General features: G+C 37.3%; 1 protein-coding gene and 1 non-coding gene across 5 annotated transcripts in view; one reads left to right on the forward strand and one right to left on the reverse strand.

Moving 5' to 3' along the window:
- CKAP5 (cytoskeleton associated protein 5) overlaps nucleotides 1-16,158 on the forward strand; it is a 103,042-nt gene that overhangs the window by 55,555 nt on the left and 31,329 nt on the right. For all 4 annotated transcript variants that reach the window (XM_025266108.2, XM_025266106.2, XM_025266107.2 and 1 more), the window contains exons 10-22: nucleotides 1,453-1,542; nucleotides 1,648-1,812; nucleotides 2,306-2,434; nucleotides 3,170-3,352; nucleotides 5,915-6,028; nucleotides 6,317-6,427; nucleotides 7,406-7,498; nucleotides 9,016-9,201; nucleotides 9,694-9,788; nucleotides 13,432-13,489; nucleotides 13,574-13,699; nucleotides 14,299-14,438; nucleotides 14,560-14,734. In XM_025266108.2, the coding sequence (XP_025121893.2) occupies nucleotides 1,453-1,542; nucleotides 1,648-1,812; nucleotides 2,306-2,434; nucleotides 3,170-3,352; nucleotides 5,915-6,028; nucleotides 6,317-6,427; nucleotides 7,406-7,498; nucleotides 9,016-9,201; nucleotides 9,694-9,788; nucleotides 13,432-13,489; nucleotides 13,574-13,699; nucleotides 14,299-14,438; nucleotides 14,560-14,734 (1,665 nt within the window). The remainder of the gene's footprint in view (nucleotides 1-1,452; nucleotides 1,543-1,647; nucleotides 1,813-2,305; nucleotides 2,435-3,169; nucleotides 3,353-5,914; nucleotides 6,029-6,316; nucleotides 6,428-7,405; nucleotides 7,499-9,015; nucleotides 9,202-9,693; nucleotides 9,789-13,431; nucleotides 13,490-13,573; nucleotides 13,700-14,298; nucleotides 14,439-14,559; nucleotides 14,735-16,158) is intronic.
- Nucleotides 11,849-11,921, reverse strand: TRNAE-CUC. The gene has a single exon. It is a non-coding gene; the product is annotated as a tRNA-Glu (tRNA).

Consider the following 16,158-nt stretch of genomic DNA (forward strand, 5'->3'; position numbering starts at 1 on the left):
GGTTCAGTCTCAACTATAAAAGCACCCTTCCCCAAACAAATCTAAATGATAGCTTAGTGTGATCATGGGATTTTGTCCATAAAACAAAGGAAAAAAAAAAACTATCAAATGCCATAATCAATTGTATGGTAACAAATTAAAACTAGATTTTTGGTGGTGAGCATGCCGTAGTGTATGTATAAGTCAAATTATCATGTGGTACACATGAAACTTAAATAATGTTATGAAACAGTAAAAACAAATAAAGAGTTTTATATTTTCCATGGAAACTATATTTCTTCTGATCTGTATCACTTCTGTGAAATTTTTTTTAAAAAATTGGGTGGCAGGAGGTGCCATTGAGTTTTGCTATATATTGTTTTAGATCTTAAAAAATAACCTTAATTTGCCTGCTAGCACAGTGCCTGGCTACATATATTCAATACATGTTCTTGCTGCTGCTGCTGCTAAGTCGCTTCAGTCGTGTCCGACTCTTATGGACTGCAGCGCACCAGGCTCCTCCATCCATGGGATTTTCCAGGCAAGAGTATTGGAGTGGGGTGCCATTGCCTTCTCCATACATGTTCTTGGGAGTCACTAAATGTTTAATGAATTAGTGATAATTTATAAGACAAAATAAGCATTATAAAAATTCTCAGATTTACTGATCTAAACTTAGTACTTGAATAGGAAATATTATTCTGATAAAACTTGCTATAATTTCTGGTACTGTTTCTTTTTTCTTTAGTGTAGTAAAGGGGCAGGAGACATCTCAGTCCAAGTGAGGTCTACCAGAGTCTTGAGTGAGGAGGAAGAATTATACACTATACCTGTTCCCCTACCCTAAATCCACTTAGTTGAGAATCATTTTGTCCAGTAAGAGTTATTACTGATAAAAAATGATTGTAAGGTTGCATGTAAGGTACAAATGCAAAAACAAAAGTTTGAGAAGCATTGCTGTAATGGTACAGGCATAAGATTGTTCCAGCATAAGATTCTTGTGCCCTTTAAGAAAGGAAGTGATTTTTTAATCCATCTTAGATGTTTACTTTTTTTTGTTTATTTTGGTAGATCCAGACATTGTTTTATTAAGTTTTATTAAGATATAACTTATATACTATAAAACTCACCCTCTCAAAGTATATAATTCAGTGGTTTTAGTATATCGATAAGGGTGTATTACCATAACCACTAATTCCAGAACATTTTCACCACCCCAAAAAAGAAACTCTATATCCGTGAGCAGTCACTCCCCATTATCCCCTCCCTCTAGACCTTGGCGGCCACTAGTATACTTTCTGCCTCTGTGGATTTGATGTTTTGCATAGATGAAATAATACACGTGTGGTGTGCTCCTTTATGACTAACATCTTTTTCTAGCATCATGTTTTCAAAGTTCGTTCATGATGTAGCATGTATTAATTAGCATGTCATTTTTTTTCCCGAATATATTTCAACTGTTCACTTGTAAAGGTTGTACCAACCATTTTGGAGAAATTCAAAGAGAAGAAGCCTCAAGTGGTACAAGCCCTGCAGGAGGCAATTGATGCAATCTTCCTTACTGTAAGTTGAGTTTGTGGTTTTGTCTCAAGTAAAGTTTGTCAGTGTGATACTTTGATTGCTCTTTACAATTGAAAAAAGCTTATTGACCACATTTTCTTTCTAAAGACCACACTACAGAACATCAGTGAGGATGTTTTAGCAGTAATGGATAATAAAAATCCAACCATCAAGCAACAGACATCTCTATTTATTGCAAGAAGCTTCCGCCACTGCACTGCTTCTACCCTGCCAAAGAGCTTACTAAAGCCCTTTTGTGCTGCTCTGCTGAAGGTATAGATTCTCTTTGAAATTGGGGGATTGTTTTATACCTAGGCAAGATTTTTTTTCTCTACTAATTGTATGCACTGACTATGTGACTGTAGATTATTGTCTTTTGAGGAGCAGACCCTTTGTAGCTTTCGAAATTGAATCCAAAGTCTTGTACCATTTGTGTTCCCATTCTTGAAGAAAAGCATAAATTTATAATTCCACTAACTACTAAAAATTTTATTTATGTGTCCCATATACTGATATCAGCTGTTAAGCTGAATCTGGTCAAGCACAGGCATCCAGTTTAGAGTCATTGAAGATCTTCTGCTTGTGAGGCATTTTGGATAGAGGGTGAGAGGAAGAGTAACTGTTAACTGGCAAAAAGAAAGCTAAGCTTAGTTTCTATGAATTGTAAAAAGCAAATTCTTTATCTGACAGCCCTCAGTCTGAAGTAGAATCAGTAATACCTGAAGTACCTTGTATTAAGATCATTCTGCTTACTTCCGGACTATAGCACATCAATGATTCTGCTCCTGAAGTCAGAGATGCTGCATTTGAAGCTTTAGGTACTGCTTTGAAGGTGGTTGGTGAGAAAGCAGTAAACCCATTCTTAGCTGATGTAGACAAACTCAAGCTTGATAAGGTAGGTTAATAATGGATTGTAATGAAATTGGATAACAGTCCTATCTCTGTGCATTCTAGGTTTGTCTACTGGTGTCCTTTTGATCAGAGTTTCTTGATTAGTAGAAATATTTTCAAATTATAAAAAATAAAATTGGACCAATCTTTAGAAGAAGTAAAAATGATGTCTTAAGTTAATTTCATTTCTAATATCTGGAAAATTGCCTTTCTAAATATGAATGTCTACCACCAAAAGTGTGATTATTGTTTGTGTTAAATTTTGTATTGGAGTATAGTTGATTTACAGAGTTGTATGAGTTTCTGCTGTACAGTAAAGTAAATCAGTTATTCATATATCCACTCTTTCCTATATATATTATTAGATTCTTTCCTATATAGATTATTAGAGTATTGAGTAGAGTTCTCTGTGCTCTACAGTAGGTTCTTATTAGTTACCTGTTTTTATATAGTAATGTATATGTGTCAATCCCAGTCTCCCAAATTGTCTCCCCCCGTTTCCCTCACTAATCGTAAACTTGTTTTCTACAAAAATGTGATCATTATAAACTTCGTAAATTTTTCTTTGCATAGAAATATAATATCTACTGCCCAGAAAATATGGATAGTTTATCTTTGTTGAAAAGGAAGCTTTTCTCTCTGAATTCTCATGTAGTTGTGGTTTAAAAATAACTTAGTAATGTGGTGATTGTGTTTCAAAGTTGGGCTCAATAATGTCTATCTCAATTTCGTTTTCCAGATCAAAGAATGTTCAGAAAAAGTAGAGCTGGTACATGGTAAGAAAGCTGGACTTGCAGCTGACAAGAAGGATTTCAAGCCTGTGCCCGGAAGGGCGGCTGCTTCAGGGGCTGCAGGAGATAAGGACACAAAGGACGCTTCAGCACCCAAACCAGGACCTTTGAAAAAGGCACCTGCTGCGAAGGTTAATTAATGACTTGGAAAATGGGGCTTAAAAACTAGAATTTAGTATGGTAGGGTCTGGATCTCAGGTTCATAGTCATTCTTCAGTATGATTTTATTTGAGAGATGAACTCATTACAACATTCAGAATACAGCAGAGCATATATCAATGAAGACAGAATATTCCAGTAGTACATTTGGTTATTTGAAACCTGTATAGAGATAAAAATGATAATGAAGATATGGAAGTATATTTTAAGGCATCAGAAAGTATCATTAAATGATGAGATAGTGTGACTGGCCACTTAACATTAATAACGTCACCTTGGTCATTTTGCTAATAATGCTTCAGAGTTGTTGCACCAAGTTTCCATTCTGTCAGGGCCTCCCCCACCGCACCTTCACCTTGTAGTGTAGAAGGCGGGAAATGCTCAAGGGCAAATATGACTTTCTTACAGTGAACACTTTTCCTGGACTGGATTCTCTTAAGCATAAAGTTATCTGCTGCAAATGCTAGAAGTTTGATTCTCTTTCCTGCCCTGAACCCCAGCCTGGAATTAGGAGAAAAGAACTAATATTTAGTGAACCTCACTTTGTGAAGCATTTTACCTACTTAATCTCATTTAATTGTCATAATAACCCTTGAGATAAGTGTTTTGTGATCCCTATTTTTCCAGAAAAGCAAACTAGGGCTCAGCAAGGTTACGTGTCCTGCACGTGCTCTTACAGCTCACCTATTTGTTTACTCTGTCTCTCCACACTGTACTACAAGCCTTCAAGGGGAGAGAGCTTGTTACGGGTGACCCCTTGTGCACAGAAGAGGTTCTGGCATACAACAGGAATTCTGCACATATTTGTTGAATGTCCAGAGTTGCAGAACTGGGATTTGAACCCAGGTATCTCTAGCTACAGAGCCTGTGTGCTCTCTTTCATGTTATGCTGTCTCTACAGTACTCTAGTACAGGGAGTTGACAGCTGTTTTCTCCTTTCTCACCAACTCCTGCCTTTCTGGACAGTGACCTGGGCACCACACCTCAAGACCTTTTCTTATCTTGCTGAACATTACCATGTTAGCTGGCTTTCTCTTATAAGGGATTCTTTTCCTTCCCCCCAAAATAAGCTGTGGATGGGGTAGGGAGGACCTGCTTTTGTTCTTTTGAAAAATAAGTAGGACAATATCAGCCAATAAATCTACTAAGCCAATAAACGTATATGTGTTTTAAAAAAAGAAAGTAGAAGATTTGTTAACTGAGTTACCTCTCTAAACAGAGTACTATTATGGGAAAAGATCCAGAAAAGGTGTTGTAATAAATCAGAGTGTAAAAATTTCTATTTTTACAGTTAGAAAACAAATAAATGTCTCTTTATGGGGTAGTTACTCTGAATCAGCACAGTTACTGCTAATGTGAACTGGCAAGTGTTAGAGGTTTTCTTTTATTAAAAACCAGCATCTTAGTTTTGCTCATTACCCCACTTAAAAGCTCAGAGTATGTTCAAGATAACAGTGGTTTCAGAACAGGTCTGCATGTTCAAGACTAATTTGGTCCTTTGTCATTTTATCTTTTTCTTTTTAGGTTTAGGCATTTCTTAACCTTTAGGCGTTGCTTAACGGATACCCAAAATAGGTAGAGGAGTGATGTGTGTTGGCATATTCACGTTACTGCCCATGACGGTGTACCTTATTATAAACTGCTATTTTCTTGCGACTGTTCAAAACTGGGGTGCAATAAACTTAAATCAAGATATTTAAATAGAGTATTAGTGGATAGAATCCAGTGGGTACAATAAAAAGTATGACCAACTGAAGTTTATTCCAGGATTGCAAGTATAGTTTGATATTAATATTAGAAAAATCACTGACTTTATAGATCAAAAGAAATCTAATTTCAGACATTGAAAAGGAACATAATAAACTTCAGTATGTCTTCTTGATAAAAACTGTTAACCATAAAGAAATGGATGGAACTTTGACATGATTAAATATTTTTATAGATTATATGAGTATATTCTTGGGAAACCCAAGCAAGTCATCTGGAAAACTTTTATAAAACAATAAAAAAAATTCAGTGAGATAGCCATCTTCAACTTAACTAGAACACTCACTGAAATTGGCATAACACCTCTTTTCCTTCACAAAGCAGATAGTTCTACAGTGAATAATAATATAATCTCATGTTACTGGAGTTCCTTGTGGTCAAATACTGAGTAAATATTATAATTCAGGAACTGTCCTTTACTAGTGTAGGAAAGATCTAGAGGCATTTTAGGCACCAAACATTAATTCTCAAATTAATCTGTAAATACATATAGTATAAAACCAGTTCATCATTTGTATTTCATTAGTCTCAATTAGCTCATTTAGAATTTGAGGTTCTTAATACAGCTTCTATAGATTTCCCCATGAATGATCTTCAGGAAGTCATTCTACCCTTGAAATTGCTAAATTCTGTGGGCAAAAAAAATATATGGTTTTTTTTTGTTGTTGGTTGAGTGATCCCTCATTTTAATCCGATTTGTCTAAGAATGTCTAAGAATCACTATTCTGAATCCTTACCTGGTTTAATGTTTTTCTGTTCACTTGTAGCCTGGCGGGCCACTGAAGAAGGGGAAACCAGCTGCTCAAGGAGGCACAGGAGGCACTGGAACCAAGAGCAAGAAAGCAGTAGAGACTAAAGAAATAGTGGAGCCTGAGCTCTCGGTCAGTCTTAAACAGCATGCCTCATAGTCGGGACAGCACAAAGTCAATGCCTTCGAGGAGATTCAAGTTCTTTCTTTGCTGAGCTCTATAACATATGGTTAATTGATACCTTTTTAACTTACTGAAATCATGCCTTGGACAAACTTCCCCTTTATAGTGGTGTAATAGAATCCTCAGATACTAAAGCACACCTATGGGAGTGTCCTTGTGGTTTTAGTTGGAGTATTCTACATTCTTTTCTTCTGTTTCCTTAAGCAATTATTAATGTTAATGTTTTGTATCTTACAGATTGAAGTATGTGAAGAAAAAGCTTCAGCTGTCCTTCCTGCTACCTGTATACAGCTTCTCGACAGCAGTAACTGGAAGGAAAGGCTGGCCTGTATGGAAGAGTTCCAGAAGGTGGGCACACGAGGATGAGTTGAATGTGAAAGAAAATTACATTATAGAGAAGTGATGAATTGGTTGGTGAAGGACTAGCCCTAATTGCTGTGTTTTATAACCAGTGAGCATGTTTGATAGATGTTAACTAAAGATGAGGCAGGGTTTTTGTTTGCTTTTTAGCTGTGTTGGGTTTATCTTTCAACATCTGCTTTCTGTGGCTTCTGTCAGTTCATAACTTAGTGCTTACTCAAGAAAATTAGGTTTGTTCTGAATTATAAGACTTACATGAATTTTAATATTATATGGTATTAAACCTACTTGTCAAACAGGTCTCTTCACTTAAACCACCCCTCATCGATTTTCTGTGTTTCCCTTTTTGTTGTCATGATTCTTAGAAGACTAGACATTATTACTTGGTATGATAAGCTTCTTTAAAAAAAAATCTGTGTTGGACAGGAGCACAATAGTTCATTTTGGCACACACTCTTTGGTTCTGATGAGGAGGGGTGTGGAGAAACTGAAAGAATCCTAAGACTTCAGCCAGGAGACCTGGCTTCCAGTCCTGCATCCACCACTCAGATTTAGACCTGAATTTGTGCTTCTTTGAAACCTGTATTTATACACGTCTAATCTACTCTACTATGCTCTGTTTTTAGGAAAATCAAATAAGTCAAAATATATATAAACAGTTTCTGCCATACACTACGCAAATTGAAACTGTTAACGTTACTTTCCATGGGGCAAACTTTGTGAATTCCTGAAATGGGGGGGGGGAAAAGGGTTTCAGTGGCATCACTATTAACAACCATATGCCAAACATCCACCTCAAGAAACAAAGCATTATAACAGAAAGTAAATAAGCTCTCTCTATGACCCACCTCATTTCCATTCCCCTCCCTCCTTTAGAGGTAAACACTTCCTTGATTTTGGATATGCTCTTCCCTTGGAACTCATTATTAATCCTTTAATTCTCTTACTATCTTGTGTTACTTCAAGGCTGTTGAACTGATGGACCGAACTGAAATGCCTTGCCAGGCATTAGTGAGGATGCTGGCCAAGAAACCTGGATGGAAAGAAACTAATTTTCAGGTATTTTTAAATTAGAGATTTAATGTCTTTTATTGAAGTAATTTTCATTACATCATCCTATGGAGTATTAGACAGGTATAGTTTGGTAATGATTTAAGTCATTCAGACACCGTGTCATCTAATTTTAAATAAATGATAGAATGTATGCATTTTGATTAACTATAACTTCGTATATTAGGAGTGTGTGTGTGTGTGTGTATAAATAAGTATTTGTGTATATATACACACAAATACTTATTGTTTGCTAATTCATATATATGCGTTTTCCTCATTATTTAGTCCTAGAAGCCCTCTACTCTCATCTAGAGAGGCAAAACAATGAGATAGCTTTCTTATTTCTTTGGATAAAAAGTAAATGTAATCTTTAAATTGCTGATAAAAAATGACTGCATAATCAGTTTAACTCATTAACTGATACTAGAGATGAAGTTGAGCAGTGCCGTTTTCTAGTCTTAAAAAGTAGGTGTAAAGGGAGATACAGGAAAGTGATACATGAAGGAGAATGAGAAGAGTTTTCTCCTCCTCTAGGTGGTAAATGAAAGTTTGAAATGTATCAGGTTTATTTTTGGGTCCCTGCTAGTCTCCTCTTTACTTCTGTGCTGCCACCTCTTGTTCTCCATTCAGGATCCTTAGTTCCCTAGCACACTGTTCTTAGCACTGCGTTATAGAGCACCTCATCTGTGCCGTCCAGTGCTCCAAGGTTTCCCATGCCAAGCAGTTCCTTTGCTGCCTTCTTCCCCTCACACCACCACTCTTAAAATTTTCCCAATGCAGCTTCTCACATAGTTGAAGGAAGCACACCTGACTTGAGCTGATAGCCCTCTGGGTGTTAGATCCATAATAAGAGGCAATTTTATTTTATTTTATTTTATTTTTATAATTACTTCCTGAGCATATAGCACTCTTTTAGAGGGTACAGTGGAGCTGTTTTTAGTCTATTCACATAGCTCTGCAGCTCCTACCATGATATAATTTTAGAATATTTTCATCACCCCCCAAAAAAAACCCCATACCTATCAGCAGCCACTCACTATTCCTCCCCAAGTCTCCACCCCCAGTCCCTGGCAACTATTAATCTACTTTTTCTGTGTATCACTTCTCCTGGACATTTCATAAATGGGATGATGTGACTTTTTGTGTCTGACTTTTCCTTAGCATAATGTTTTCAAGGTTCATCTGTATTGCAGCATGTATTAACTCTATAGTCTCTTATTGCTAAACAGTATTCCTTGTGTGGATATACAACATTTTATTTACCCATTCATAAGTTGATGGGCATTTGCATTGTTTCTGCTTTGGAGCTGTTGGAACTAATGCTGCTGTGAATATTCATGTACAGGTTTTCATGTGAACACATGTACATACCTAGAAGCAGAATTGCTAAGGCTTATGATAACTCTGTGTTTAACTTCTCGAGGAACTGCCAAAGTGAGAACTTTGTGTTCTGCAGAAGAAAGCCTGCAGAAGAAAGATGTCTTTGGCTTACTTATAATTTCCTGATACTTACCCTTGTTCAGGTGATGCAAATGAAGCTTCACATAGTTGCTTTGATTGCCCAGAAGGGAAATTTTTCCAAAACTTCAGCACAGATTGTCTTGGATGGACTTGTAGACAAGATTGGAGATGTGAAATGTGGGAACAATGCAAAAGAAGCTATGACAGCAATAGCTGAAGCGTGTGTGTTGCCGTGGACAGCTGAACAGGTTAGTGACGGAGTGCTCTTTCTTTAGGTTTCCCCACTTTTTCCCCCAGTTTTAATTTAAGGTTATTAGTTAAACTTTAGTTCTTTTCTTCTCAAGTAAAACCACTCTGATACTGCATTTTAATTTTTACCTTTAGTAATAACTGTTGTATGATAATTAAAATTGTCTTAGTCAAGAATATTCTATTAAGAATGAGAGTAGTTTTCTCTTATGACATTATAAGAGACCACCAATGAAAAGTTGTAAACTGTCCAGAATTCTTTTTTAATTTCTTATTGAAGTAGAGTTGATTTACAGTACTGTCAGAATGCTTTTAATACTACTGCCACTTACCTTATTTTCTCAAGTGAAACATTTCTGAGGTATTGCTTTAGCATCAGAAAAGGCATGCTCAATCCACTTCTACCTTAATGTCAAGCCGTAGTTCTACAAGAAATATGAGAGAAAACTCAGATCTGTTTGTTTCTTCGTATGTTTGTTTTTCTGTTCCAGGTTATGTCAATGGCGTTCTCACAGAAGAATCCCAAGAATCAATCAGAAACTCTGAACTGGCTATCAAATGCAATAAAAGAATTTGGTTTTTCTGGGTAAGTCAGAAAGAAATCAAGTACTTGTTTTGCCACTCTCTTAACTGGTGATTATATTTGTTGTAGCTATCTCTGCTTATTTCTGAGAAGCCAGAGCACGATTGTCTAAATTATATAAAACAAAACTACCTTTGTTCCTAAAAAGCCTGTATTGGCTTGTTCTCCTGCATTTTGATATCCACTAACATTAGGGTTCTCTAAGTTATTTTTCTTCAGTATTTATGATTGATCCACAGAAAAGCCAGTTCCAAGGATTTGTAGTTAAATACATTTGAAAATTACTATATAAAATCACATTTGTTTAGAAATCTGTAGTGCACTTTGGATAATTAAACGCTCTTAGAAGTCCTGCAATAAAGGCGCTTGTTTCTTTACTTTTATTAATTTATTTGGCTGCATCGGGCCTTAGTTGCAGCACACAGGATCTTTCGTCGCGGCACATGGACTCCAGAGCCCACAGGCTCAACAGCTGCAGTGTGCAGGCCTAGTTGCTCTGCGGCACGTGGGATCCCAGATCCCCGACCAGGGATTGAATCCCTCTCCTCCGCACTGCACGGTGGATTTCAACCTCTGGACCCCAAGGGAAGTCCCACAGATGCTTGTTTAACCCACTCTTTCCCAAAGTTATTTGCTTGTTTGAACACATCGGTTTACAGTAGTCTCCCCTTGTCTGGTTTCTCCTTCCACAGTTTGTTACCTGCAGTCAACAACAGTCAAAAAATACTAAATGGAAAGTTTCAGAAATAAACAATTCATAAGTTTTAAATTGTGGGCCATTGTGAGTCGCATGATGAAATCTCACTCTGTCCTGCTCGGGGTATGATTCATGCCTTTGTCCAGTGGGTTCCCCCGTTAGTCACTGAGGTGCTCTCTCAGTTATCAGCTCACCTCTGTGGTGTTGCAGTGCTCCTGTCCAGGTAACCCTTATTTTACTTAGTAATGGTCCCAAAGGGCAAGAACAGAGATGCTGGCTATTTGGAAATGCTAAAGAGAAGGTGCAGAGTGCTTCCTTTACATGACAAAGGGTAAGTTCTTAACTCAGTAAGGAAAGAGGAAAATAATGTGCTAAGGTTGCTAAGATCTACAGTAAGAGCAAATCTTCTATCAATAAATTGTAAAGGAAAAAGAAATTTCACACCTCAAACCGCAAGCATTGTAACTGCTTAGTTAAGATAGAAAAGGCATTAAATTTGTGGACGCAAGGCATGAGCAGAAAATGTCATTGATGGGTATGTGTTCCACCCAAAAGCATGGAGTCGATGTGAGGACTTCAGTAAGGAATGCCACGAAACAAGTGACACCAAGCCATTCACTGCAAGTAAGAATGGTTAGACGGATTCAGAAACAGGTTTGGACTGAAAATATAATAATTACTGAAGTGGCTGCACTTACCAGTGGAGCAGCTGCTGCCACATTTCTAGTAGAGTTGAAAAAATGGATTAAGGAGAAAGACCACATTGCCATAATTTGTATTACAGTGTATTATTATAATCATTCTATAATTATTATTTACCTCTTACTGTTTATAAATTTATAAATTGTAAACTAATTTATAAATTAAACTTTATCATAGGTACAAATGTATAGGGGAAAAAATACTCTATATAGTACTATCCATACCTTCAGATATCCACAGGGGGGTCTTGGAATGCATCCCTCCCAGATAAGGAGGGACTACAGTGTTTTATTTAACAAAATTTTATACAGCTTACTTTATGCCAGGCACTGTCAAATAATAATTCATTTGATTTAATCATCATAAAAACCATGTGAGGTATGCTCTCTTCCTTTTATAGATGAAGAAACTAGGGCAAAGACAGTGATCTGCCCAAGTCACAGTTGCTGCTGATGCTGCTGCGGCAAAGGCCGAAATGTGAACCCAGGCATTCTGGCTGAGGAAAGACTCGAACTGCTGTTCTGTGCTGCCTTTCTCTGTCCCCGGATGCTTTTCACATGTTCTCAATAGGCTGCTTGCAGTGTTCTCAGTTCCACCAAACAAAGACACAATACTCTAGACATGATGTGTTTTTGACCATGCCACGTGACTTGCAAGATCTTAGTTCCCTGATCGGGGATTGAACCCAAGCCCTTGGCAGTGAGAGTACCAAGTTCTAACCACTGGACCACCAGGGAATTCCCTAGAACGTATCATTTAAGTGTTATTCAGGCAAAGAATTGTTTGTTATGTCAGTATCTGTGGTGTCCTCCTGTAGTTGAGGATATTATTATAATCCCTTCATAACTGTAGAGTCGTTGATGTAAAAACGACCTTTTGGCATGAATGACATAAAAGCCGTGTGAATATTTTCCTCTTTTTAATTCATCTGTGACCTGTCATTTATTCAACAACTACATATTGAGTACCTGTGATATTCTAGTCATTTGTTCCAGACCCTCAGGAATACAGTATGGTCAAGATTAAATTCCTGTTTTCATGGAGCTTATTTGAGTAAGGGGAGATGACAGTAAACAATAAAAAATACATCAGGAAGTATAAGAACAATGGAGTAAAAATAAAGCCAGATAGGGGGTTAGTGGTAACACCTTGGAGGGTTTAGTGTAGTCTTATTTTCTGTAAGACAGAAATCCTTTCTGAAATAACACCTGTGAGACATACCTTGAGGACATGAGGGGCTGATGGTAACAGTCTGGTAATTCTTCAGAATGCAGCGGTAGCGGACTGAGTGAGGGAGATGGGAGTGGTAGGAGAGAAAGCTCAAAGAAGAACAGGGGGCAGGTCCTGTAGAGCCTCAAAGTTTTGAATAAATTGGAAACCATTCGAGGGTTCTGAGCAGAAGATTAACAGGGTTGTTTAGACTACAGTCAGAATAGATGGGATCAAGGACAGGAGCAGGGAGACTAATTAGAAATAATTCTGTCAAGGAATTATATTGGCTTGGAAGTGTTATGACTTAGAATATATTTTGAAAGTAAAACTAAACAGGATACTGTGCTTGAGAGAGCGAGGAGTCAAGGCTGACTGAGGAATTTTCAAAGAAGGCTGGGAGCAACTGAAAGGATGAAGTAACTTATTTACCGAGATAGGGAAGATGAGAAGAACAGGTTTGGGGGCTGGGGTGTGGACAGTCAGGAGTTTGGTATTGACAGATGTAGAACGTCTACTCAGAGAAGGCGATGGCACCCCACTCCGGTACTCTTGCCTGGCAAATCCCATTTACAGAGGAGCCTGGTGGGCTGCAGTCCACGGGGTCACACAGAGTTGGACACGACTGCACGACTTCACTTTCACTTTTCACTTTCATGCATTGGAGAAGGAAATGGCAACCCACTCCAGTGTTCTTGCCTGGAGAATCCCAGGGATGGAGGAGCCTGGTGGGCTGCCGTCTATGGGGTCGCACAGAATCAGACACGACTGAAGCGACTTAGCAGCAGCAGGACGTCTACTAGACATAAAAATGGAAATGTCACAAAGGCGGTTCGATGTACGATTCTGTGGATTTAGGCATAAATTAACATATCAATAGTATTTAAAGCTAGCTTTAGATGAGTGTAGAAAGAGAGTAAGTCAAACTCAGGATGTATCTAAAGGAAGCCAGTTCTGGAGTCTAGCTTTAGAAAACCCCAGTGAGTGTGTTGAGGCTTTCATTTGTTTGTTTCTAATTCTAAGTATCATTTCTTCTAGGCTGAATGTGAAAGCTTTCATTAGCAATGTGAAGACAGCTCTTGCTGCAACAAACCCAGTGAGTACATAGCAGCATATATAGGACAGAACAGCCATCTTCGTGGCTCTGTTCTGATCTGAAAGGTTCTCTTTGTTCTGCCAGGCTGTGAGGACGTCTGCCATCACTCTGCTTGGTGTGATGTATCTGTACGTTGGTCCGTCTTTGCGAATGTTCTTTGAGGATGAGAAGCCTGCCCTCCTATCCCAGATAGATGCAGAATTTGAGAAGGTAAAGGTTTCACAGATGATTCAATCCATAGTTGACTTGAGAATGTTTATATGGTTAAGTTTAAACTTTTAAACGTTTGGAATGAAGACTATGTATGTATTTGCATTTATATATATAAAGTATCACTGGGAAGAGTTCAAAAGAAATGGATGACCTTGCGAGGAAGAGAGCAAGATAGCTATAATACAGGATGGGACATTTTCCCCTTGGAATCCTTTGTAGCTTTGACATATCAAACATTTTGAAAAAATTACATATTCAAAAAGCACACTAAATGTAACAATTTTTTAAAAATAAACTTGTCCTTCCTTGAATAAACTTTCTAGTTGAAATTGCTAAATTTTGACTGCTCTGTATTGTGTTGGACGTACAAGTCAAAACACAGCTTTATGGTTGAGAAGTCAGATTCTAATAGGTGTGTATTAAAATACCTTTTGTCACATAGTCTCAGAATTGAAGTCTAAGTCTAATTAAAATATGTGCCGTGTGAATACTGTGTTATGAGGGAACATGAGAGTTTGACACAAGCATCATCCTCTCACTGCTTTGCTCTCACATTCTTCATTGAGTTTATTAGCCTCACTGACTTATCTGTGTAGATGCAGGGACAGAACCCACCGGCTCCAACCAGAGGGATTTCTAAACACAGCACAAGTGGGACAGACGAAGGGGAAGATGGAGATGAACCAGATGACGGGGGCAGTGATGCTGTGGATCTTTTGCCAAGGACAGAAATCAGGTTTACTGCTAATGATTTCTTTGATTTCTTCCTGGTGCCTTCCACTTCTTAGTCAAGGGGACTTCTGTGACATTCTTTTAGGCATCAGGAATTAAGGATTCTGTCTTCTGTGTTTTTTTAGTGATAAAATCACTTCAGAGTTGGTGTCTAAGATTGGTGACAAGAATTGGAAGATCAGGAAAGAAGGCCTTGATGAAGTAGCAGCTATTATCAATGAAGCAAAATTCATCCAGCCAAACATAGGTGAACTTCCAACAGCCTTGAAAGGTCGACTCAATGATTCAAATAAAATCTTGGTACGTAGAACATGTCTTTCCTCGAAATAGAGACACAAATGTAGAGAACAAAGTGGACACTAAAAAGGAAGTGGGGGGGGATGAATTGGGAGATTGAGATTGATATATAGACGTATATTTTATATATATATATGTATAAAATATATAACTAACTATTTTAATAAATAGAACCAATTTATTAAAACAGAACCTCCTGCATGGTACAGGGAACTCTACTCGTTGCTCTGTGGTGACCTAAATGGGAAGGAAATCCAAAAAAGAGACGATATGTGTAAACATACAGCTGGTTCACTTTGCTGCACAGCAGAACTAACACAACATTATAAAGCAACTATACTCCAGTTAAGAAAAAAAGACCATACGCCTGTTCTTTTTCTCTCCCCTCTGCCCCTCTGTAAGGGGCTCCTTTTCAGTAACCTTCACCAGTAAAAAAAGGAAAAAGAGAATGATCACTCTATTTAATTGAACTAGAAATAGCTTCCTTTCATTCTGAGTGTGCCTCAGGATTTGTTGGAAGATGGCAAGTTTATTAATCAAATTTTCAGGAACCTGACTTGCTGTTCACAAGACCTCTGATATTATTAAGTATTTGTATATAAAACTGCTTGTAATACAAACAAGCTTAATGTTTAATTTTTAGATTTGGATTTTTATGTCACATTTTTCTTAAACTAGGTTTTACCTTACTTTAAAATTATAAAGCATTATACCTTCTATCTAAGGAGAAATCATTTATATGTATTCTCCATTAGAAGATTAAGGGCACAGTAATGCAACATGTACAGTAAACATCTAAATGGAGGTGTTTGTCATTCATGTCAGACATCCCTGTAGGTCACCATGATGTAAGTGTTCAAGAAGTAATTCCACATACTAAAGATGTAAATTATCAAGTTATGCTTTTAAAGGTTAATATAATGACAGTTCACTGAAATCTTGCTGTTTTATAATATCAACAAATTATGAATATCTGACATATTTCAAATAACCTCTGATACCCTAAAATGTATGGGAAACCCTTCCCAGAAAATTCCTGTAATTACTGTAAGTCTTCTTTCTTAAATGATTGGCCTCCATTTTGTAATCATAGAAATCACAACTCTCAGATCATTATATCAGAGGAATGAATATCATTGTTTATGCTTGTAATCTGTCTTTTAATCAAAGTTACACAGTGGAGTGTAAAATGTTTTATTCTGACTGTGTGTGATGTTCATACATGCTAATCAATAAAACTGAATGGCTTCTTGTGGTTAAAAAAAAAAAAATTATAAAGCATTATAATCTAGTCTAAAATTCTGATACTCCATTTTTATGATGATTAATGGAGAGGCCATCACCTGAAAATTATTCAAAGCTGATTAGTATCATAACCAGCTGTTTGTTTTAAGTAGGCGAGAAACTTCTTACTGCATTGACCATAT

The sequence above is a fragment of the Bubalus bubalis genome, chromosome 16 (genome assembly GCF_019923935.1).
Source record: "Bubalus bubalis isolate 160015118507 breed Murrah chromosome 16, NDDB_SH_1, whole genome shotgun sequence".
Classification (NCBI taxonomy): Eukaryota; Metazoa; Chordata; class Mammalia; order Artiodactyla; family Bovidae; genus Bubalus; species Bubalus bubalis.